The 24,686-nt window shown below is 39.8% G+C and overlaps 3 protein-coding genes across 3 annotated transcripts; 1 reads left to right on the plus strand and 2 right to left on the minus strand.

Moving 5' to 3' along the window:
* Positions 1 to 2,310: 2,310 nt before the first annotated feature.
* LOC140944372 (uncharacterized) lies at positions 2,311 to 7,391 on the minus strand. Its single transcript, XM_073393528.1, has 6 exons — positions 7,277 to 7,391; positions 5,073 to 5,422; positions 4,437 to 4,574; positions 3,629 to 3,727; positions 2,948 to 3,015; positions 2,311 to 2,363 (listed from the first exon to the last, which is right to left on the minus strand). The coding sequence occupies exons 1-6, from the start codon at positions 7,328 to 7,330 to the stop codon at positions 2,311 to 2,313; spliced, it is 762 nt and encodes a 253-aa protein (XP_073249629.1). The 5' UTR covers positions 7,331 to 7,391.
* A 1,931-nt stretch (positions 7,392 to 9,322) lies between these two features.
* LOC140943041 (uncharacterized) lies at positions 9,323 to 12,271 on the minus strand. Its single transcript, XM_073392075.1, has 2 exons — positions 12,060 to 12,271; positions 9,323 to 11,852 (listed from the first exon to the last, which is right to left on the minus strand). Exon 2 carries the CDS (start codon positions 11,833 to 11,835, stop codon positions 10,369 to 10,371), a length of 1,467 nt encoding a protein of 488 aa, XP_073248176.1. The 5' UTR covers positions 11,836 to 11,852; positions 12,060 to 12,271; the 3' UTR covers positions 9,323 to 10,368.
* A 120-nt stretch (positions 12,272 to 12,391) lies between these two features.
* On the plus strand, positions 12,392 to 24,020 carry LOC140943042 (uncharacterized). Its single transcript, XM_073392076.1, has 6 exons — positions 12,392 to 13,015; positions 16,575 to 16,624; positions 17,247 to 17,492; positions 18,017 to 18,128; positions 18,954 to 19,082; positions 23,605 to 24,020. The coding sequence occupies exons 1-6, from the start codon at positions 12,833 to 12,835 to the stop codon at positions 23,764 to 23,766; spliced, it is 882 nt and encodes a 293-aa protein (XP_073248177.1). The 5' UTR covers positions 12,392 to 12,832; the 3' UTR covers positions 23,767 to 24,020.
* Positions 24,021 to 24,686: the final 666 nt, after the last annotated feature.

The raw sequence follows: 24,686 nt of genomic DNA on the forward strand, positions 1-24,686 counted from the left end.
GATCACGTATTTATCTATTTTGTTTCGCTGCTTCAAACCATCTTGTTGTGCTAAGTTTTGCCCCCAAGTATTCGGGGAAATAAAAAATGGGAAAAAAAAACCCTGAATTTATAACCTTAGAAAACAGCCGACATTTAGCGACACCACTGCTGGTTTGCCCGCGAAATGAAAGTCTGAGAAACGAGCGCGGAATTTCCATACTGATGACTCGTCACTACCCATATCTGGATAGTGCTTCTGAATAGTCGTGCCACGAGGGAAATTTGCTTCAACCAATCAGAAGCACTACCGAGATCTGGGTAGTGGCACGCCATTTGTGTCGTTTTTTAGACTTCATTCCACGGGAAAACCGATGTTGGCGCCGCTAAGTGTTGACTGTTCTCTCACGTTAAAATGAAATGAGTAGCACAGGGTGTGACGATTGGACCTTTTTTTCAGAATTCTCATTATTTTTTTTGTTAGTTGAGTGATGCAGGGGAATCTGAAAGGCCTTGAAGTGACAGAGGATCACGTATTCACCCATGCGTTACTGGAGACCTTAGTTTAGATTCCAAGACGAGGACAACGAGAACAATAGGCTTATTTAGCAACAGAACAGGAACGTCAGTCGACGACGGCGAGCGTAAATCAAACTACAGGCTTGACCGATGGCAGAGCGGCAAATTGAGCACCGAAAGTCGTGTTTAGTCCTTTCTGCGCGCTTTCCCGTCGTCCACCAACGTTCCCGTCCTGGTGCTAAATAAGCCTAATATTGAGTAGTGCACTCATTCATTAGCGGAATAGCCGTCGTTATTCGATTACGGGTTGTAACGAAAATGTCGTAGTGACGTAAACTAGTTATCAAGTGTTAGAATTCTAGTTCACGATCGAGAGAGGGCTAAAATTCCTTCAATAAAAGAAATCGTGTTAACTTTTCTAGTGAATAAAAGTTTGAGTGTACGCGAAAAACCTTTCAGTTTAATCTCGTATACTCGTACTCGTACTCGTTAGACTCGAATCTAAAGGTCTCTAATAGTTTTGTTACTTCATAAGGCGAATCATGTACATCTTGTTGTGTTATGCTCCGGAGCATTCGGGAAAATGAAAAATGGGAACAAAACCTGACTTTACAACTAGCTGTTTCAGTAACCCCTTAATTAATCCTGAGAATAGGCTCCTTGGAGGTGAGAAAGGCTAGTTAGGTATAGGGAGGTGGAGCGGGCGGGGCGCAGGGGAGCCTGCTTAGCAAGCATTTCAGCGCGAGTTCGTCGATATGGAAACGCGCGCTTGCTACGCAGGCTAGGCAACACGGGAAATGGTATTTCCTGAAACATCTTAAAATATGTAGCGAGAAAAGGAAGAAACAACAAAGTAAAAAACAAACTCACTCGCAAGAGGCAGATAAACTTCAATGTTCACATATTTATTGTACGCATTTCTTGTTAAACATTATATATGACAAAAATAGTGCAACCCTTAGCAACGATGTCATTGTCTGATCCGATTCCAAAATGACACTTTATCGAGTGTAAATTGTATATGCAGAGCTATTTTAAGCTCTCTATAAATTAACTTTCACGGTTATATTCGCTTTAGTGTCCGGTTAGTCCCTGAACAAGGAATATAACCTGTAATAGAGATATAAAAAGAACGTTTGGTCGGAAAGCTCCAGTTAATTCCACTTAAAGTTTGGTAACATTCTCAAATCACGGGTGCTACACAATGACTGACTTTCATCATAACAACGAATTTAACAAGCTAATGAAAGCAGTTAGTACTTCCCACGTCTAAAAGTTTTTCGTGCATTGGATTGCGCTATTTTCAAATACATTATATTTTTCTACCATGTATTATTAATCTAATTCATATACTAACTGTATTGTAAACTTTTTCTGTGCTATAAATAACACTATCATTTTCCTATGATTATTGCAATGTTCATTTGTAGTAGAAAAAATTTCTAGCATGATTATTAAAAAAACCGTGTTTTGCATAGGTAATAGTTATAGGTAAACGTATATCAGTATTTTGTGTAGAAAAAGAAGATAATAGTTTTGAAATGTTGTTGCAGATCGAGAACAGCACGCAATAGTGTCGCAATAACAGCTTTAGAAAAAGTAACTTCAGTTAACATTGCTTAGAACTTAAGACATTGTTCTTTCTGTCTTCTTGTTATCTTCGTAACAGGAGGCAATCATAATAAATAACGCTACATCAGATAAGTGTAAATAATATATAACAGCCCGATTTTTTCTTAAATAATAATAACAAGACTATAGTGTTCAAGATTGCTTAATTCCTAGAGTTAAAATTGCCATTGTAAATCGTTTTTCAGAAACATCTGGTTTTAAGTTCATCTTCTGGAATAAGTCTGCCTGGAAAACCTGCAAGACCAAGAACAAAAAAATTCTAGGATAACCTCTTCAAAATGACGGTCAGCTGTACAAACATATTGTGCTAAGGCAAGAGCCGGGGGGGGGGGGGAGGTTACTCAACAAAGTTTCTCCGCCTCAAAGTCCAAGGTTCAACCCCTTATCCTTTCTGATGCCATTTTTGACAAAGAAAGGCAACCTCGTCCCCTAGGGGCGGGAAAAAGGCCCTGACATCCGCTGGTCACGTGTCACCCAGTACACCCTAAAATCCTAAGTGTAATAAATTAGCGCCATATGAAATGCGTAACCCCCCCCCCCCTCCCCCCCGCCCTACCGCCTTCCCTTGGATAGAAGTACTTCAGGGTTGAAGTCTCTTTACAGGGCTCTTTAGTTTGAATTACGATATTAACCTTCGACATTTAATTTTTAACGATTCACTTTCAGCTCTGGTCACCCTTTTTGTTACGCTCCAGGACTAATCCAATCTCGGATAACAGGTCGAAGTTTTGTTAGTTGAATTCAAGCGTGAAAACTATCCTGGCTAAATCTATATTTTAATCATCATTAATCAGAGATATCAATGGCTGTTAACTGACCTGTAGCTTTTGCCAGCTTGCCCGCAGAGAATCGATCGGTTACGACTAACTTATTCTCTATTTCAGAGCTGAAAAAAGAAAAAAAACGTTCATTAAAGTTGAGTTGCAGAATGTATCATGATAGGTAGCAGTGAAAGACATATGAGAAGTTAGTTCTGCGTTGTCCCTACAGGTAACCTCGTACTCAGATCTCACTTTGTCTTGCGGGAGATCTGGGTACGAGATTACCCAACAAGCGGAGGGAGGAGCGAACTGTTCAATTCCAGGCACCGGTTGTTCAAACGTTTTAAGGCTTCCACCTTATCTTAACGCGAGTCCCTGAGATTGGCCAAAGCTGACTTCACGTTTCACTAGTCTATATTAAACCACTATTTCCAAATGCATGTTTAACATCACTTTCTCGAGCCCAGTCTGTTCTTGGGATTTTCGACGGTAGTCGCGACGCAAGGATCGTAAGAAAGCTTCAAAAACGCAAAGACACATGGGAAGACTCCTTGCGCCTTGACTACCGCAGAAAATCCCAAGAGGCACCTGGGTAGCGCGGCAGTATTAACGTTGGGGATGGCCTCTGAAAAGATCCCGTAATGACCACTGAATATAATTACTATTTTTGCAATACCTCTGAAATGTGTTAAGAGTGAAATACTAATCGTCAGAGAAAGTATTTGAGTTAGTTCTTACCTGGCAAACGGGAGGTTGAAGCGCTTCCTGATCGCGAGGTCATAGGCTAACAGACCGTATGGTCTGTTGATACAGACTCTCTTCAACCTCCCCTCAAACCTGTGAAAATTAAGAAGATAGTCAGTGAATGACATCAACACGATATAGATTCAACCCAAAGCTATATAATGACTTAAGTTCATTTATTTACATTCTTTTGAAGAGCATAGATATTTTCAAACTGAGACTAAAGAATTAAAATCAATCAGTTAATGATCACAATTTTTCCGAAACTAACGATGACGATAATGATGATGATGATGATGATTTCGGGCGCCTTTTCCAGTAACACAAAGAAATTTCCGTCCGTTTGCTAGAAAGAATCCTGGTGATTTATACATATCACTTACATTTCTGAGAAGACTTAAAAGAAATAGGTTGAATAGAAAAAGGAGGAAAGAACAACGACAAAAAAAATTGGCTTTTTGTACTAAGTTGTTTTGGACACTCCTTACACGATGGAATCCCAAGTGCCGACCTCCTCCCCAGGGTCTTTTCGCTTTCCAAAAAGGCGGCGGCAGAAAAGAAGAGGGTCTCCCCCAGCCTCGTACCCAGGCCATTTCGCGCAATCCGAGCTATAAGAGGAGGCTTGGAACCGAGAGCGAATTTTCGCGACAAGCTTGACAGGTGACGTCACATCCGAAATCGCCGAGGACGACTGGGAACGAGGCTGGGTCTCCCCGACAGCCGCCCTACTCGGGAACACAAGACAACCCTGGGGACCAGGAAAGTATAACAATTTTTTTAATTATTATTATTTTTTAATTACCTCATTTGCATTGTCTGGCAGGTCTTCTCAATCAGACTAACACACATTTTACTATAGCCTGACTCGTTATCGAGATCGTCGATAACAAGAACAAAGGGGTCATTCCCCACCTTTGTTGCAATTGCTTCTGGAATAGTTCTGTGGATGATAAAGAAAAGAAAACGTCAATTCGCCTTGGCCTATCCTAACTATAACGTTTATCCTCCTTCGAGACATTTACCCTTCTTTCATTCCAATTTCGTTCTGCACAAAGGCTAATTTAATTTCTTGTGAGAACTTTTAGCGGGATGGAATCCGGAATACAACTCAAGGAATCCAATAACAATGCAATCCGGAATCCAAATTCCACTTACAAAAAATCCGGATTCCAGTACCTGGAATCCGGAATCCATGGTGTGGAATCCAGAATCCAAGACTGTCTTGGATTCCAACCGAGGCAAAGATCGATAGCAACTTTAAATTAGCCTGCGAGGAAGCTTTCTATATAGGGAGAGTCGCGAGAGTTCACGCGAGAGCCGCACGCGAAAGAAGACGCGAGTGCGAGGGGCAGGTTCTCTCGCGGCTCGCTCGCCATAATAGGTGAGCTTGCTCGCAGGGTACTTACAATGAACCTTGAACTGTCTCAGTTGTACCTACCTTAGAAAGTACTCCAAGGCCGTGGAGTTTCCCCAAGGAAGGGAATGGATGTGTCTATTATCGTTAGTTCTGATCTCCAACGAGGGCCTTGGAGTGAATGATAATAGATGGAAGCCGTATTCGTGAAATCCTTCATAGTTTACACACGATTTCACGCATTCAAACAATTGTTCTTTAGCATACATCTCCACCCACTCGTAATGATCTTTTCTTGTCATAAAAGACAGAATAGAAAAGTCCTCATAATGGATGTTTGAGGCTGGGGCTGGCTTCTGTGACGTATGCTGCACAAGAGGAGGGCTGCATTCTAACGTACCAAGGTCAACGTACCAAGTTGTTCTCTTGGTTGCCTGGCAAAAAAAAAAAACGTATTAACACAGAAATAAGGAGTCTCTTATGACGGTCTCAATGGGGTGGTAGCATTGGCGGTTGAAGTTATTTTTTATTCCAATTTTGACGGTTGACGGTTAAAAGTTAATATGAATTAATATGAACTGTTGTGTTTTGGGGGTTTTCTTGGCCTTTCACTTATAAAATTTCCAAATACATTCATGATTTCTAGAAAGAGCTTTTTGCTAAAACATGGAACGTTCTTTTTCGAGTTAAGAGATTTTTTTCAGGGGCAGGAATCCCCGTAAAGATCAGCTGAAATAGTAAGATTTGTAATACCTTGAAACTTTTTAACGGTTAAAATTTGTCTGTATTTTTGACGGCTGACGGTAAAAAATATTTTTTTCGACGGTTGACGGTTAAATTTTGGGCCTTGGACGGCTGACGGTCCCGGGGGGACTCCCATATGAATGGGGCGGGGATGTTGGTCGGAACTTTTGAGGAGACCAATCTGGGCGTGGCCCAACCGTTTTTTGATTACATGAATCGAGTAAATAAAACGAATTGAAAATATATGACTTTTTAACATTTCTTCGTTGCAACCCTAAAAGAGACCTTTACGGCTAAATATAATGGCGTTTTGCCCAGAACACTCTTAGTGAGACCAAAATCCGAAATTTACACCCTAAGCGAGACGACGAGCGTCCCTGCCCCTTTCATATGGGAGTCCCCCCCGGGATGACGGTTTATCCCACTTAGACCCTCAGAGTGATAAAATTTCTGAAGTGAGTTTGCGTCGAATTTGCTTAATTTGATATAGGTCTTAATTGTTGCTGTTGTCTAGTCTGTTTTTCTCAAACAGTTTAACACACTGCCGGTAAGGCATTTTCTTTTTTTTTTTTTGCTGTTGTTTCGTCGGTAGAAACCTCGCGAAATCTACTTTTTTCCGTCGCTTTGTCCGAGAGGAATTTTGTTTTCCATATAAGGTCAAACTTAGGTATATGAGCTGATAACCGAAATTGAGTGAACCAATCAGAGTGCTAGAAATGCATTATCCGAGGTTGAAAATGAATTATGTAAAATATGTCTTGTTTCCCCTCTCCCTCCCCCTCCTCCCGCTCCGCCTCGATTAGTTCCCTAGCTATTACTTGAGGGTGGATATGTAAATGAAATTTGTTGTTGTCGATTTAAACTGTTCTATTAATCATGATCTTTAATAAATTTATTCTCAACATGTATATTAGAAGACCTCATTCATTCTTCCAATAAATTGAAAAAGCCATGATTCTATATGAGCGCGCTGTCTGTTACAGCAGTAAAATCATGCTAATATAGTTTGAATTTTTCTAGAAATCGCTACATTTCAAAGAAACGTTGGGGACTTTGTGGTTTCAATGGCCAGAATTATAACCATTTTCGTTTTTGTTTGTTTGTTGTTTTTCTTCAGTTGCCTTTCTTCTGAGCTGATCAAGAATAATCCCTGAATACACTCGTTGTTCTGTAACGGCTCAATCTTTCCACGCACGCGCGAGATATGGAGAAAACGCGCTGTGATTGGTCATTTTAAATTCAAATTCGTTTCCTTTTATGGTGGGACCGAACCCACGTGGGCTTTCAAATAATGTCCTATGATTGGTCAGAATTTTTAAAAAATGTTTCCTTTTATGGTCACGTTAACCCAACATGGGGCCTACAAATAACTCCCTATGATTGGTCAGAATTATTTCAAATTTGTGCCCTTATATGGCAAGGCTGACGCCATATGTTTTCAGCTGCCTTGCTACACACTCTCGAAAACCACAGCTAAAGATGCATAAAATTGGCAAATTTTTCATTTATTAAAAAAAGTTCATCAATCGCTAAGTTGTTCTTACCCTCTTCCTCTTAAACACTTGCGAAAATTTCACTTTGCTCTGATTACAACCCATTTCAGGCGCAATTTCTTTTCAATTACAGTGACGTAAGTCAAGTATACACAGTGAAAGTCAGTGCAAACTGAAGCTCGCTCGTGTGTGGCGTGTGCTTATATATTATACTGTGACGTCACATGGTGACGTACGCGAACGTTCTGTAAGTTGATTGGTTAAAATGAAAGAGAGGCGAAGTTTAAAATTTCAATAACGTTTGCGCCTGCGTTTTTGGTGGAACGAGGACTTGGAATGAAAAAGTTAGGGTAAAAAAAGCACGAGTTGAAGAATTTCAGACGCAAAAAGTCTTGACAGCAACAGATAGATGTTATCCGAGACAAGACAACTTTTTTTCAGTGTAAACAAATGCTTTTGAAAGGCACGTCTATCATAATCAGTAAAAAATCATTTCAAAATCATCGTTTAACTATTGCGCGCGAGTAAGTGAATTCCTTTTACTTAGTTTTAACGGAAGAGTTTCTGATAATGCTAAGAAGCCGTTTTTTAATTACTAAATGACGGATGCGACGGCCGTTACGTTATGTCAAAAATCCGCCTTCTAGCTATCTTCGTTACCGGTACTTTTAAACAGATAAGATTTTGGATAATTCAGTGATCACAAAAAAAAAAAAATTCAGTTCGCTCGCAAGTAAACAGAACGTAAGACGATTGATAAAAGTTCCACATCTTTCAGAGAGCCCATATTTTTTTGAAAATTAACCTGTTCAAATTTATCCCTTCTTTACGAAGACAGCTGTCCAATCAGAAACTTTTAAAGTAAAAAAAACTGTTTTGGATTAAAGAAAATGTTGTTAATCATGGAGCGGGATACCCTGGCTCTATCCGCCTTGCTCCAGAGAAATAGCCCTCCACACTGTTTAGTGAAGCTCCCGCGTTTCGCCTCGAGCTATCAGGAATTAAGTGAGAAAAAAACCTCTGGCACCCAACTGAATAGGAGCGGGAAAACACCAAGAAAAACCCTCACAGGTAGAAGGAAGGGGCTGTGTTAAAGCGGTGCACCGAAAAATAGCCTTATAATGAGAACACAATAATTTTAGTACAACGTAAATAACAAATGACAAACGCTAAAAACAATGCACAGTTATCTTCTTGCAAGAAGCACATCTCACTTGGGGGAAATAACTGTATTTCCTTCTTCTTCAAATACGACTCTTCTTGCTATTAAACGCGGCGCGTGTGGTAACGCGCGACGTTTCTTACTTCTCATCCTTCCTTTGAGACACGCTACCCACTTAACCTTGACTCCAGGTGTTTTCCATATGGTGGCAGCAGCTATTTTGGTCAACGAGAAGACCCTGAGGACGAGGTTGGCTACCTTCGTTCGCCGCAGAGAAGCAGTTAGAGCGAGGTAGATAGGTGGAGTGAACTTAAGGGTCGTCGCCTCGTCCCCTGCTCTCTGAAAGCAGGTAACCGCATATGTTACAATGAGAATTCAATATCCTCCCCCACTCTTCCCCACCTGCTTTTGCAGACCCTGGAAATTGAGTTATGAAAAACTAGCTGTTTTGCTCAGGGTTCTCTTTGCTTTGCCAATGTAGCACTCAAGGAAAATTTCCACTTTGTCTTTTCAAGAATTATGCTTACACACGCTCGTGGAGAAAGCCAATTTCGAACGAAACAGTTCTCTAGAGTATTATCCCATGAACGACATAGGAGAAACAAAACATACGAGCTGTTTAATAAAAGGGGTGTTTTCACCCCCAGCGGTGGCGGATCCAGGGGAGGGGCCCGGGGGGGAGCCGCCCCCCTTATTTTTGGACCAAACTGAGGCTCGAAGGTCTGAGTCTGGATGACCGGGCCCCCCCTTATCTCAAGGCCTGGATCCAGCACTGTGCATGATCCAGGCACCATTTGTTAGAGAGCAGAGTGTCATCACTGGCAACCCATGAATAACCATACATTATGGATCTTGTAGGAAAGATTCACTATATTTGTCATTTTTCTCCCCTTTCCAGCCCTCTGACAGCCTGCTCAAAAGGAAGAGAAGGATCCAAATGGGGAATCATGGGAGTCGGCCCCCACTGTCATCCCCCCGCCCTTAATCAGTCTGACCAGTGGATGTTTAGAGTCCTGAGCAATGTTGTAACTGCTTTTAAAACTAGAGTAATTACCAGGGATAAGGTGTCCATCTCAGAGAGATTCAACTGAACTGTTTAATAATAAAACGATGGGGGTCATATAAACTTGACTTTAGTTTAAAACAATGAATTCCAACAGGAAGTGTTAACTTGTAATGCCAACAGAAATTACTAAACCTTGTTTAAAATTGGGCAATTGTTTGTTACAGTAAATTATTGTAACGTCTTAACTGGAACTGCTTTAGTATTGATCAATAAAGAAGACCACGATAAGAAGCTAAATATGCTGCAAATTATTGTGAGCCACCTCACTGAAATGTTTTTCACCATACTTACACTTGTTAAGGTGTCAACAAGTGCATAATTGGTGAGGTTGGAACAAGCCCTGAATGTCACTAAATGACAAAAGGTTAGGGAAAGCATTACAAGGACTGATCCAATCCAGTTCAAACCAGATAATGTCAACAACCGTCATGAGTCTTGAAATTTTCTAACATGCTACAGCACAACATAATAACACATTGGGAAGCTACTCTAAGCTTATATCAGAGGTACAGTACAGATAAAATCTTTGACAGCAATGTATTTCTAGTACCATATGATTTTCATAACAAGAACCTGACTACTCAACTACCCTTGACACATGTTAAAAGTAAAATACATTTGTTAAAAGCCATATGCTTTTATTTTTTTATGTATTCAATTAGATGTGATCAACTAGTTTCCATTGCGTGCAGAAAAGGAGGAAAGTACTGAGACCCAATATTTAGTCTGTGGCATTCTGGTCTGTGAATACAGCCCTCTCTCCTCTCTCCTTGTTCCACAATGTAAGGGACGTTTCATGATCTCTCCCCATGAAACAGCCCTTGTGGCGAGGAGCGAGGAGTGACCGTTGTATTCGCAGGCAGGCTAGTAGCTTTCCTTTCATCTGGAAAATCTCAAGCATCCTTCCCTGCTTGCTTAACAAATTTTATCTACTATAACACTTCCAGCTGGGGCCATAATGATAAGGGACTCTTCGTTTGTGTGAATTCGCTCATGCCTTTTGCAGTCTGATGATGATCTAAAGCACTTAACACAATACTGGCACTTAAAGGGTTTTTCTCCAGTGTGAATTCGCTCATGTTTCTTGCAAGAGGTTGACTCGGTGAATCGTTTATCACAATACTGGCACTTATAACGCTTTTCTTCAGTGTGAGTACGCTCATGTTTTTTACAAGAAGACAAAGTGCAGTAGCACTTATCACAATACTTGCACTGGTAAGGCTTAATGCCTTCGTGAATTTGTTCATGTACATGGCACTCTGATGGCTGTCTAAAACATTTATCGCAATACTTGCATTTGTACGGTTTCCCTCCTCTGACATCAAGTACATTGCTGCACTCTGATGACTGCTTGCGGCATTTGTTGCAATAATTATTGCAAGTGTGAGATTTCCTTCCTGTGTGATTTTGGTTAGTTCCTTTAGTGTGGATTCCTTCATGTCTTAAGTGATCTGATGATGTTCTAAAGCATTTATCACAATACTGGCACTTGTAAGGTTTTTCTCCTGTGTGAATTCGCTCATGTTTCTTGCAAGCTGATGACTCACTGAAACATTTACCACAATACTGGCACTTAAAAGGTTTCTCTCCAGTGTGAATTCGCACATGTTTCCTACAGTCTGATGTTGTTTTAAAGCGTTTATTACAATACTTGCACTTATGGGGTTTTTCTCTGTGATCTTCTTCATGTTCATTGCAATCTGATAACTGTGTGAAACATTCATTGCAATAATTATTGTGCTTCACTCTTGTGTGGCTTTGCTCGTGTGCTTTCCAATTCCCATGGTATCTAAAGCACTTATCACAAAACTTACACTTGTAAGGCTTCACTCCTGTGTGAATTCGCTCGTGAATGTTGCAATCTGCTGACTGGTGAAAGCGCTTGTCACAAAACTTGCACTTATGAGGTCTCACACCTGTGTGAAACCGTTCATGTGTATTGCAGTTACCCACGGTACTAAAGGATTTTTCACAGTACTTGCACTTATATGGTTTTACTCCTGTGTGACTCCGTTCATGTACTTCATATTCTGATAATGTTCTGAATCTTTTATTGCAATGCTTGCACTGATGTGGTGTATCTCCTGTATGAAGACGCTCATGATTCTTGCAATGTGATGATGTGCTAAACACCTTATCACAATACATGCACTTGAAAGGTTTTATCCCTGTGTGATGTTGCTCATGAACCTTGCACCCTGATCTTGTGCTAAAGCTTTTATCACAACGCTTGCACTTAAAAGGTTTTTGAGTTACCACTTCTGCGTGAACTTGTTGGACATCCAGGGACTGGTTGGATAATTTGTCACAATCATTGTCAAGTGTATCTATGAGTTTAACTGCATCTTGTTGTTGAGTAATTCCTGTAGGGAGATGTTGCATGGTCTCCTAAACATCAACTGAAATAAGAAAATGTTACATTACGAATTCGAATGGATGTACACTGAATTTCTCAAAGAACGCTATCATCAACAGAGAAAAAAATAAGTGAGTAAAGACAGGCTTGGTAGCAAATATAACTTTAAAATAAGAGATGCCATTATTTATAATTGTCTCATCTTGAAAAAATAATAAATAAATGCTTCAACAATAAATTTTAAGCTTACATGAGTTAATAAGCTTAACAATTTTGCAGCATTTTGTTTTTCTTATCACTTGCACACTCATCATCACTGAGCGAACCAACAAGTCACCTTGCCACATTTCTCAACGCCTTTCATTGACTTGTACTTGCTCTAGAGTAAAGAATGTTAATTGACTGCAAGTTACTACGTTTGCTGAGCGCCGCCATAGGTGCCGCACAATGAATTGTGGGATAAAGTGCCCGTGAGGACTCCACAGGACACCCAGGGTTGCCTTGAGCAACGTCTCGTTGGCGTTGATTCCTGCACTACTGATGACGGGGTCAGGAGCCCATAAGAAAACAGAGGAAAACAAAGTAAACATAGGAAAACAGGAGAAAACATAGGATAACAGGAATTCAGGAGAAAAAGAGGAAAAAAAGGGAATAACATTTCTAAAAAGTATTATATATTCGGGACATATTATGAAGTCTTACATGAGATACTGACCTTTCGCAGAGAAAGTTTTGCTGTTTGCGAAAAAAATGCTCATGGTTAGACCTGAACTCTACATGTATGCATTCTTTTCTTCAAATATGGTGCGACTCACATGACACTGCGGAATGAGCTTGAAAACCGGTGTTTGTTGTTTTAATCGTTGCAGTACCTTTTTGTTTTCAGTTTAATATTGCTCTAATATTGTCTCATGAGTGCATCAAGGTTTATGTTACCTAGGATATTTCTTCTCTCTCTAAAAACTTTTGCCCTTCAATTGGTAAACTGGTATTGATTCAAGAAGAGCAACTTAAATTAACTTTATGCATATGGGCCCTCGAATCATTCGCGAACACAAACCTAGCATGGTTCCCTCAAAGTTCTGCGGACTGCAGTCTTTTAATTCAAAGAAGATACTGTTGGCTCTCTGTGTCATCGCGTGGGCCGCAATTTTCTTTCTTTCTGGGACCTTATTTATCAGGAGGAGATATGAAAGCGCTAACGAGGTAGGACGAACTTTTTATGTTACTTTCTGTAAAATTTAAGCCCCCTGCTACAGTGGGTAAGATATTTATTATGTGTACACGTTTCAACTCTATTCATATTTAAAAACCATTCAAATTTTGTGAGAAAAAATGTGAAATTGCTGCATGGGGTTCACGGAAATCGTAGCCCCCTTTGTTTTGTTAAATGACATTCATTTTGAGATTGTTAATACAGTTGAAGCCCTTGCTTTTCTTGTATTTGCTCAGATGCAAAGATATTTCATTGAAAAAAGACTTGGAGAAAACAACAATGAATTTGCTTTTTTATTGGCATGTCATCAGTACAAGCATTGGTTGTGCTTCATTAGCAGAACTGCATGATGGGGATATGCAGGCACTTTCATGAAATGCCAGATTGTTTTGAATACCCTTGAAAATATGTACTTAAATGAAGCCACACTCTGCAAAACACTCCAGTTTAAACAATAATTTTATACCCAAAAAATCTGGCGATCATCCTTGCTATTTTTAATCCAGACTACCCCTTCTTGGAGGGGATTATAACAGCAGTTCCCCTTGTATGGTGCATGTGCAGTGAAAAAAGTTTAATGCTGTGAAAGATCACTTGTGAAATCAGTTGCAAATAGAAATGACTCATATTTTAGCTGTCACAGAATCAGTTTTATGTGGCTGGACCTCAGCTATGAAGTGGGTACTTGTACTTCATTTTTAGTGAATGAATAGCAAACATCGGCTATTCATTCACATGACTCTGAGGCTTTCAGGTCATTAATTCCTATATTTGGTTTGGTTTTCTTTGTGATCATGTCTCTTCTGGGAATTATGAGACAATGGAGTCGTGAAAAATTTGCAATTTTGTCCATGTTAGAATTTTATTATATCGAATGTTAATAATAATAATGAACTTTTTAAAGTCTCAAGCTTCTAGCTTAGCACAAGTGCTGAAACTAATCATGCAAGCACCTTAATAAAGAGTTGTGTAAGCTTTGAAGCCAACCAACCACCCAAGTGTACGTGATGAAATTAGAAATAGATATTACTGATAATAAAAAATAATAATAAACTTGTTTATAAGGCAGGTACAAAAGTCGGACCGGATCAACTTGGACCGCCAGTCCGGGTCGGATCAACTCGGATCGACTCGGATGAACTCGGATCGAAAAAAAAAAATAAAAATGACATAAAATTGGACTCGGATAAACTCGGAGCAATAAAAAAAATTAAATTAAATCAGCAAAACTGAAAGTTCAACCCATTTGGAGGGTAAAAAAGGCCAGATCATCCTTTTTTTTTCCTCCGTGGCTTTCAGGTGCCATTTTGTTTTACTAGTGCCAGTTCCTCTCGGATCATGTTATAAACTCGTAGTTGTGGTTCGGAAGTAAAGAAATGATAGTTTCAGTCGCCTAGCTAGAATGTATATATTTGCTTATTTATCAGACTACTGAATTATTTATGAGAAAAGCACCAAAAGCCTGGTATGTTGATCGCATTTAGATAGTTACCGAAGACTGTTTGTTTGTTTGTTCCTCTTTGTTTTTTTTCTCCAGGACTTCTGAAACTTAATTTTAATGATACAATAGTGAGCAGCACACATACATTTCCAGTGAAAATTTTCAACTTGGAAGGAGGAGAAACCATGCTCGCCCGGGACAAAGGAAATTTCCATGCCCCAGGCAAGAATCGAACTCGCGACCCTCCGGTTCATTGGTTGGATCGTCCCATAAACATGTAGTATTCGGAGGGTCGTGAGTTCAATTCTCGCCCGGGGTACGAAAATTTTCGTTGTCCCGGGCGAGCATGATTTCTCCTCCTTCCAAGTTGAAAATGTTCACTGGAAGTGTATGTGTGCTGCTCACTAGTGTATCATTAAAATTAATAAAAATAAAAATAAAATTAACTTACGTAACCATGAGTTCGTGAGACAAAAACAAAATGGCAGTTGCAAGTTAAGTGATACCGACTGATTTTATTTTTCTTTTTATAATCCGAGTTGTTTTTTTTTATGATCCGAGTTGATCCGAGTCCAATTTGATTTTTTTTTATTTTTTTATTCGATCCGAGTTTGTCCGAGTCGATCCAAGTTGATCCGACCCGGGCTGGCGGTCCGAGTTGATCCGGTCCGACTTTTGTACCTGCCTCTTGTTTATATAGTGCCTATACTTTTCAGTGCTAAGTGCTTTTCAGTTACGTACACTGAGAAATGCTGAGAAAAAAAGTCAGAGCCCACAACACACAACACTTTCTTTAGCCTGCGTAGGTGGTGGTATTAATTGTGTGGGTGCGAGATTAAAGTTTTGGAGGCAGAGCCATGTTCCAAAAAAGGGAGTAGGGATGAGGTGGTTGAAATACCACCTGCCAGAAAACCCGGTATTTTGAATAGTCTGCACACCAGTGTGCAGAGAAAGGGATTGGTCGAGGGCCATACATATGTCAATCATGTTAGATGATCCTTCGCATATATTTCCCAATTAAGGGAGCAGATGGCAAACTGGAAAAGATGTAAGTGATTGTTGTTTCCCCTTTAAAAAGAGCATAATTGATGACCAAATTGCTGAAATGGCGTCTTTAAGCTTCACAGCGCTGGAATTGTCTTTATTTAGCCGTAAGAAACAAAGGTCAAAGAAATTAAAACACGTTACAACTGCATCTGAGATCAAATCCTATCAGGAACACCTACAGAAGAATAAACCACAGGAAATGGTTACTCAGTATGCATGTAACAAACCAGCTTCATGACCTTTTAATGTTAAAAATAGTGTGGCAAAAAAAGATTTACTCAGTCAAAGTTTAGAATGATACATGCACTTTGTAGTGCTAGTAACCTTCATGCAAGAGCCGAGAAAATAAAAATTAAAACCTCTGTTCAAGCAAACTCACAAGGTCACGTTTCACATTATCACGAACTTAGGAGTCGTGTTTAGCCTGTCAACGCTTATTTCTAAACTGTCTCGCGCCAAAATAATCGGAAGTTTCAAATTGCAGGTTTCTCGTTGATTGGCTGATTTAATTGGGATCAGCTAAGGTGACAAAAGTGGGCGGCATTTGAAAAATCATGGTTCTCTGGCAGGCAGTATTTCTCGCGGCTTTGCCGCTCGTGACGGCTCCGCCATCAAATCTCACTCGACTATATTACAATGGCTCCACCGCCAAATCTAACTCGACTACTACACAATACCGCCAGCTACACAGGCTACACTTTCTTAAGGTGCTTGCGTGATGCAAGTTAGTCAGTGTGTTGCTTAAAGCAAAGTCCTGTGTGGCTACCCCAAAACCTGTGACCTGTTCGCCATGTGAGGGGCCACAACTCGGTGGTAATTAGAGCATCCTAACAATATCTGGAAGGTCATGGGTTGGATTCTCATGGAGGGCTCAGAATTTTTTTCTGAGCGTTTCGTAGTTCATATATGTAATATCTATTTCTAATTTCATTACCTGTACACTTGGGTGGTTGGTACTTAGAGAACAATTCAATAATATTGAACAATTCAATAATAATAATAATATACTTGTGACATTCCTCCATCTATTATTGTGATTAATATTATTGTCACATTTTCAGCTTGTGTCAAAGCTGGGTACCTCTCTCCAAGAGAGAATTGATTATTTAAGGTAAGTTGATTTAAAAAAAACTTACATATACAGTAGTACCACAAATAAAGTTTGGAATTATTGATTATTTAAGGTCTGTATCAGTTAACGTCTTATGAAAGGTTAGACCACTCCATAATACAGACACTTCTCAATTATGGACTGTTCTCTTGGAAACATTTATTATTATTATTTTTCTCAACATGAGCCAAAGCTGTCTTGTGTTACCTTCTTTATTAAAGGCTTTTACCTGAGTACTTACTTACTTACTGACTTACTTACTTACAGTGGGAAGCTCTCCTCACAGACACTCTTATAAGCAGACAGCTCTAGTTACAGGCAGCTTCACAAAACTTGGTTTTCTCAACTCTCATACAAACTCTGTATTTTTTACATTTTCATAAGTGGCCTGCAGTTCCTGTTATGGACACCTTTTTCATGTTGCGAGGGTGTCCGCTTATGAGAACTTCCACTTGACTTACTTATGTAATTCTTACTTACTGACTGACTGACTAAATTACTGACTTACAAAGTACATGCTTACAAGTGTTTAGTTAACACCTCGCTGTAATGTGGACTAGTGGCTTTATCCCTTTTGAAGTTCGCATGAGAGAGGTTTGACTGTTAAATGTATTTTGTAAAGCTCTCAGCTAAGTGAAGGAAAGACGTCTGCTAAAGATTTGACTCAAGCACTCCATGCAAAGATCAACTTGACACTTTCCAGTCTGGATGAGAAGATCGGTGCCCTGGAAAAGGACTTTAAAGAAAAGCGTCAAAGGGCCTTCCATGCTCTTCATGTCTTACATGGTGGTAACTCTGATAATGAGAAAGCAGAACCACAACCAACGATTCAGCAAACTGCAGTGCCTGAAAATGCTCCTGAGGCAAGGTACTGTCTTTTAAGACAATGTAGAACATGTAGCTAGTTGTAGAGACTTGTGTATGTATGGAGCTCTTTTTTATGTAACATGACCAACCCACCAGTTGTTAGTGCATAACTCAGTTTAAGGTGTGCCACTGCCACCCTTGTTACATGCACTTCATGGAGTAATGTTGCTGCCACCCTCATATTAGCCCAGGGTACTCCTAACAACCTTAAGTCTCATTTACTCCCAAAGATTGTGTCTTTTCTCTTTGTCTACCACATGAATAAGTAACTAAAAGTTGTTAATGGGGCTGTAACATGACTAAGCTATTTCCCTCTTTTTAGCATGACTATACATCAGTTTTCCCCTACATGTTTTGTTCTATTTTATTTTATTAAGTTTTCAAAGACTATAAAGTTAGATTTCCAAGAAAAACTGCAAAAATAAAACTGGCATGAAACATTCAAAAAGTTACAAATTAAGATGGAAAAAATACATTATATTGTGGCTAATTAACAGAGGAAATAATTGTTTGTTGATCTTTAAGTGGGCCAGTTGAGATGAAATCAAGTGAGAGTGGAATGTGCATTGATTCAATGGAAAACCCTGTAGGCAGCGATACTCAGTTGTTTGAATGTCATGGTCAAGAAGGAAATCAGGTAATTTTTTACATAAATGAATGACTAAAGGCTTATATAAATCTTTGTAAAATAACAAGATACTATGCAATCTCTGGTTGGCTGAGGGGTGTGTAAACAGAGTTTATGTTGTGACCCTAAGATGTTGCTATGCATATGCTAATCACCAAACCACCAACTCAGAAAGCTGCCAAAATTTGGTGCATAAATGTCTTTCAAATCAGCACACTTATCCCAGCATGAAATCTATGAATGCTTTTTATTGAACTACATTTAATTTTATTATTATCATTGGTTTTCACGCTGCATACCTTGTAAACCCAGGGCAGCCAGTCAGGTCGCCAAAAAGGCATAACAAAAGTTTACAAGCACAGGCAGTACATTATGATAATAATAATAGCAATAATAACAATAAAGCATGTACAGGCCTGATGCATGTAGTAGTAATGATAAGAATACAGATGAAGTTCTTATTATGTTAATATCTGACCTTAAAGGTGGTATTGTGGTTTTCAGTAGGGCCTAAAAATACCGTCATCATTATTATTAATTATTACTTTTTTATCATTATCATCATTATTATTATCATTTTCATTATTATTTTAGTACATTGAAGGAGTGGTAGTAGCATTAGTACATGTAGTGCATTTCTTTGCACCTTTTGTCCTTTTGTCATCCACAAGTACATAATGGAATTGTTTTGAATCTGAACCAATAGCTAACAACTGCATTGTACAAGTTTTTATTAAATTGTCCTCCTTGTCTCCCTTATAAGCCACAAATCAAATTAACTGATCAGAAGTAAAAAATTATTTTTGTTCCCATACATGTATGTACATCTTGAAGGCTTGGAACTACAGGGAATCAACTCATCTTATTGAAAACAAAGCAAAAGGCATGTGCTTAAGAGCTGCTGATGGCAATGAGAGGAGTCCTGTGAAAACTGCAGCTTGTGATGAAAATGACACTCAGCAGGTAAGAATTAACTTCCCTGGAGACTATTTTCTAGCTTCACAGGCAACCTAGCATCCTCAGAGTCCCAGGGACAGTCACTGTGGCCCCGTGAGGGTAAAATTCTGCCAAATGACTTAAGACTAGGTAAAATGATGACAAATGACACAAAGATGGGTTAAAAACCGACAGGGACATGACTTTCTGCTCAAAATACAAAACAACAGTATTTGAAATTCAGATCAGGGACATACGACAACATACTCCCCGTAAGAGGGCCTCAGCAGTCGGGTCAGTAGAATTAACAGCGCATGGATGAAGCTGAACATCTGTTAATTTGGATGGCCGCGGATTGGAGGCAAGCACTTGATAACAGTCTGGCGGTAGGTGTGGTATTTGTGGACTCCTGGAAGGCCTTTGATACTGTATCTCACTCTCTCTCTGGGACCTATGGTCATGGATCAAGACTACCCGACAAACCGTTCTTAGGTAGGTTTATGAAGTATGGGGTTCCTCAGGGATCGGTATTGGGTCCTACACTATTTTCACTATTCTGCAATGACTTCCCGGATATATATAGCTGAACGTGAAGGCGTCTTACAAATGTACGTGGATGACACACTTACACAAGTGCACCCTTGCTTGACAATTATGCCATTTTGTAGATGTTCGAAAATCCTAGGAGAGGCAGGCAAGCAAGAAATTTTACAACAAATGTTCCGAAAATTCTAGATCTCAAATCGTCTTCCGAACAGACATTTTCCAAAAATTGACGTTGGCTGCCCCTGAGTAAAGCAGGTCCCCCGTCTATCGCTTGGATTTCTCTATGCCCATGTGGCCTTGATGAATTCTCTCCAGCATTTCCTTTCGCATAAAGGATGGCACAAGAATTCTTTCACCCTTGAGAATGATACCTTTCAGTTCAGACAGTTCATCTCTCACATCCCAATACACACAAGCACTAGAACTGATACTGGCCTTTGTCTCTGGCCATCCTCGTTTGATGATTTCTCTTAGATCTTGTAGCGACTAGTCTATTGCTGTCTCCTCTTGGATTTCTTCGAATTTGGATTACGAGATAGGTAAGCTTGGTTGTATCAGATGAACGTGTCTCCTTTTCTAATGTTCCTTCAACCTGCTGTTTCAGGGAGTGGTGTACGTGATAGCATGTCTGAAAGTGCTAAGTCAACTCCTTTCCCGGTTTGTATTCCAGTGTATAGTCCTACTTTTACATTCTCACATTCATTAGGTGTAGGTTTCTTCCTACTCTTTCTCTTCCGTCATGACAACTTTAATTAGGCCCAAGTTTTGTGAGGATCGAAACCCAGTAATCCTGGCTCATGTGTTTCTAATAAATGGAATGTTGGCTCTTGATAAACATCTGACTTGGATTTCACGGGCAATTTTACAGTTCCTAGTACTGTGAGATTATCTCCTGGGTAGCTAACCAGTTTGTGGTTCCATATCTCCAGGTGGGGTCATTCCCTTGAATCTTCTTGAGTTCCTTTAGTGGCATTATACACCTGATTGTATAAACGTTGTCGCTTGAACAGTATATACCATGAACGATGGGACCTAATGGATTTATGGGTAGAACTTTATTAGCATTGCAAGTTCTTTTTAGAAATCTTTACTTTGTTGTCAAGCTTTTGGTGACGATGCATCCAAAAAACGTCAAACGGTTTCCAGATTTCGTGGCAATAAGCTCACAACTTCACCTGTCTTGGAAGGCATATCACAAACGCACGCTTGAAAATCATAAGATAGGGCATAAAAAGCTTTCTTGGAAGACCAAAAAAAACAACAACATTAACGGCATGCCTCGCAGAAAGTACTTTAGGTATTTGCATCCGCACGAGTATCTCGTGACAATGTAAAGTTTTGTCATTTGCTTTGCTAATGAGCATATACCCATAAATACTTGAGGCCTCATCATTCATGGTTTATACTTCTGAGCGACAACATTTTTTCAATCAGGTATATTTAACTTGTGAACCAGTATCAACTTTACGTCGCATGCGGCTGTCCTTGTACTGATAAAGTTACGTAGCACTCGTCATTCTGAATTTGCACTTCTGAAGTGACTGATCCTACAAACAGTGGAGACTCGCAATCATACTCTTCTTCTTCGTCTTCTGCCGTTAGCCCATAACCTTTTTTCAGTGACCGGCACATACTCTTGAAATGATGCTGTTTCTTGGCAATGCAATTATGACATGTCTTGCCATACACCGGGCATTCTCGTACACCATGTCTTATTCCACAGTTTCTACATTTAAATATCTTGCTTGAAGAGAGTCTATCTTCATTGGCTGAGGGTGTTCCTCTGAGGGGTGGATTTTTCTTCTCCATTCCAATTCCACGTACGGATTAGTCGCTTGCCATGTCCTTTGACTGTTTTTCTGTTGCCTCTGCAGATCGAACCACTCTATAGCCTTCTCCAGGGTGAGGTCTGAAATCCTGAGCAGTCTCTCTCTCGTCTTAGCGTCACTGATGCCAAGCACAATTCTATCTTTGATAAGGGAGTTCTTCAATGTGCTGAATTCACATGTCTCACTCATCTTTCGCAACACGGTAAAATATTGATCAATAGCTTCACCACTCTCCTGGGCTCTTAAAAAGAAGTTGTATTTCGTATCTAACGTTTTTCCTTGGCTCACAGTGTCCCTCAAATTTCTTTAAGACTTTGTGTATCTTTTTCTCATCACCTTCTGCATCCCATAACAGAGTCAGTTAAAAACATCAATGGCATCGTTGCCAGTGACTTTTAGCAGCGTAGCTATTCTGTTGGCATTTTACTTCGTGTTTATGCCAGTTACAATTTCGTAATTTTGTGTATTTTTGTTTGAACTTTCTCCAGTTTTCCGAAACGTTTCTACCCCTTAAATCGAGTGGTTCTGGTGGAGGGAGGCCTAAATACAGTTGTAAATATAGCGCCATTTCATGTAGCCTCCTAGCAAGCTCTCCTGTTTGGGCGAGCAAAGCGAGTCTCGCGAGAACGCGCGAGGGAGCGGCGAAGCCGCGAGGGGTCCCTTGCTCGCGCGTTCTCGCGAGGGTCGCCCAAATAGGAGAGCTTGCTCGCAGGCTACATTTCATGTTCAGTCGCAAGATCGTCTTGAGGCGTATTTGCGGTGTCTCCTTCCGTTAAACTTCCGTCATGTACTTGAGGTGTATCCCCGTCTGCCGCCGGTGTATTTTCATTTTGTTCAGGAGCGTTTTCCCCATCTAGTTCGCCGAGACTTCCTCCTTCACTTACGGTTTCTTGGGACATGTGCTTTTCCCGGTAGCAGCTTTCGATGGTCGGACTTTGCGTTCTGTCTTCGTTGCAAAACGACACTCTTTACTTTTCGTTCTTCATTTCTGACACTCTGTAAAAATCTTCACCAGAGACCACGATGGAGGAGGATTAGCACAGTTTAATTGACAGCTTCTATAGTTGTTCAACATGGCCGATTTTCTAAGCTGTAGTTAGGCTTTTGTACATTATGCTTTTGCTTCCCCACTAAAATGCTCCACCTTAATGCTCCATTTTTCCCGCTAAAATGCACGGTCTCCCTAAAAAAGTCACTAAAATGCTCGGATAATGTTCATGATACAAACGGTTTTTTAAATTAATTTTAAAGTTTACACTTACAAAAACGTGCAAGTGTTGCAAGTAACAACGACAACGTGTACGAGTTCATAAATACAGCCAAAAGAAACAGCTGTATTAGGTTTTTTGTGAATTTTGAGTTTTAGTCTTCATTTTCTTTAAAAAAGCAGGAGCTCATGGGGCATGGGCTCCTAAAAAAGTTAATTTCTATCTTATTTTCTCGGAAAAAATTAGTTTTGCGGGGAAAATGCCACTAAAATGTTCGAATAATGCTCAATGCTTTTGCCTCACTAAAATGCTCGAAAAAATGCTAGCATAATGTACAAAAGCCTAGCTGTAGTACAGTATGCACGCATGCGTACTGTAAAATACCGCTGATCATGTCAAAAAGTGGAGCTGTAAAGAGGCCAGAGGCTTCCTTTTTTCCCCTTCCCATTGTTTCCCTCATACTTTTCTTTTTTTATTTTTTCAATAAGCGAGTCTTTGCTGGTCTCATTGTTTTTTTTTCTCATTAGCATACGGCTTAACTCACAAAAGCCGTGGCCGTATTTACGAACTAATTTCAAAAGTTGAAAGAGCTGATTGACTTGAACAGTTTGTGCAATTTTTAGCTCTTTTTAAGCAATATGGAAGGAAATATCAGCAGTCAAAAACTACGAAATTGTTGTTTGGCAAAAAAGTTAGTGAGCCATACATTCTTTGTAAAATTTCGAAATTTTAAAAGAGAATTTCTCCGAAACCATTCAATATATCAGGCTCAATTTTTCAGAGATAATTGAAATTGTTATATTTTTTCAACATTCAGAGATTTTATTTTATTAGCTTCATCAGATAATGATAAGCATATATTAATGAGGGAAAAAATGTAAACAAAAAATTGGCCTATATCAAAGGGAACCTTTGCACAGAAGTGAGTTAACCTTGGTAACACATAGTGCTGTTGTTTCCTTGTAGAAATGGAATAATATTCAACGTCTTTTGATGCTGGATGATGGTGCCATGACTGGCAAATGCCTTGACGCTGACCCTGAAACTAAAATGCTTGTGATCCAGCACTGTGATAGTACAAAAGAATCCCAGCATTGGACGTATCATATAAACTCTCCAGCACGATAATAAATCAGAAAAGTTTTTTATAAGATCAGTAAATCTGTTTATTGCCACACAGCAAAGACCATGTACAAAAATTAAAATTCTATATCTTTAAAAAACTACTGTGCTGCACTATCCTGTATATTAAGTGATAACCGTTCTTGCTGTCCATTTTATTCTTCCCCAATTTTATATTCTCGGCCTTATTTCATTTACTGATTTCCGTATTATTGGAAAATTCCTTTACTGGTATGTTTTGGGCGGTTAATTTTTTTAATTTAATCAGTTTAGTAGCTGGTTCAAAGTGGCTGATTTTGGACAAATTACTTGCCATCGCTCCGTTAAGCTTTTTTCAAATGACGGAAAACAGTAGAATGCCATTCTACTGATGTGAGGGGAGGAGAGGGTATTTTATAGAATAAATGCAGAATCTGAGTGGCAATCACTGACTACTTTCTACTTTGCACAACATCAAGGCCTAAGCTATGGCTAAGGTGCGATTTAAGATCTTGCCTCACCTCAGGTGATTGCGCCTTGTCTTTATTAATTGGAAGGGGACATAAAAGAACTTAAACTCCAATTCGAAAACAGTAGGGGCATATAGGCCTCGGTGGTGTGGTCCATCTCTCACGGGGCGAGGGGATGTACATGCCCTTAGGAATTGCCCAGTGGCTGATCCAAATTTTTTTTGATACCGGGCCTCCCCCTTACCTCAGTCTGGTGCGGATGACCCCCCTTCCCCCCCCCCCCCCCCCCATCTTATCTGAAGGTCTGGATCTGCCACTGTTGCCCTCATGCTGTTCGGGTGACCCAAAATGGCAAATCTAAATACAACAAAACTGGGCGAAGGAGATGACTTGAGGTGGGGTCTAGTGCTTTCCATCAACTCAGGTTCTTTTACTTCGGTTATTTTTTTGAGATAGAAAAAAAAATCAATACAACAG

This window comes from Porites lutea, chromosome 7 (genome assembly GCF_958299795.1).
Source record: "Porites lutea chromosome 7, jaPorLute2.1, whole genome shotgun sequence".
Classification (NCBI taxonomy): Eukaryota; Metazoa; Cnidaria; class Anthozoa; order Scleractinia; family Poritidae; genus Porites; species Porites lutea.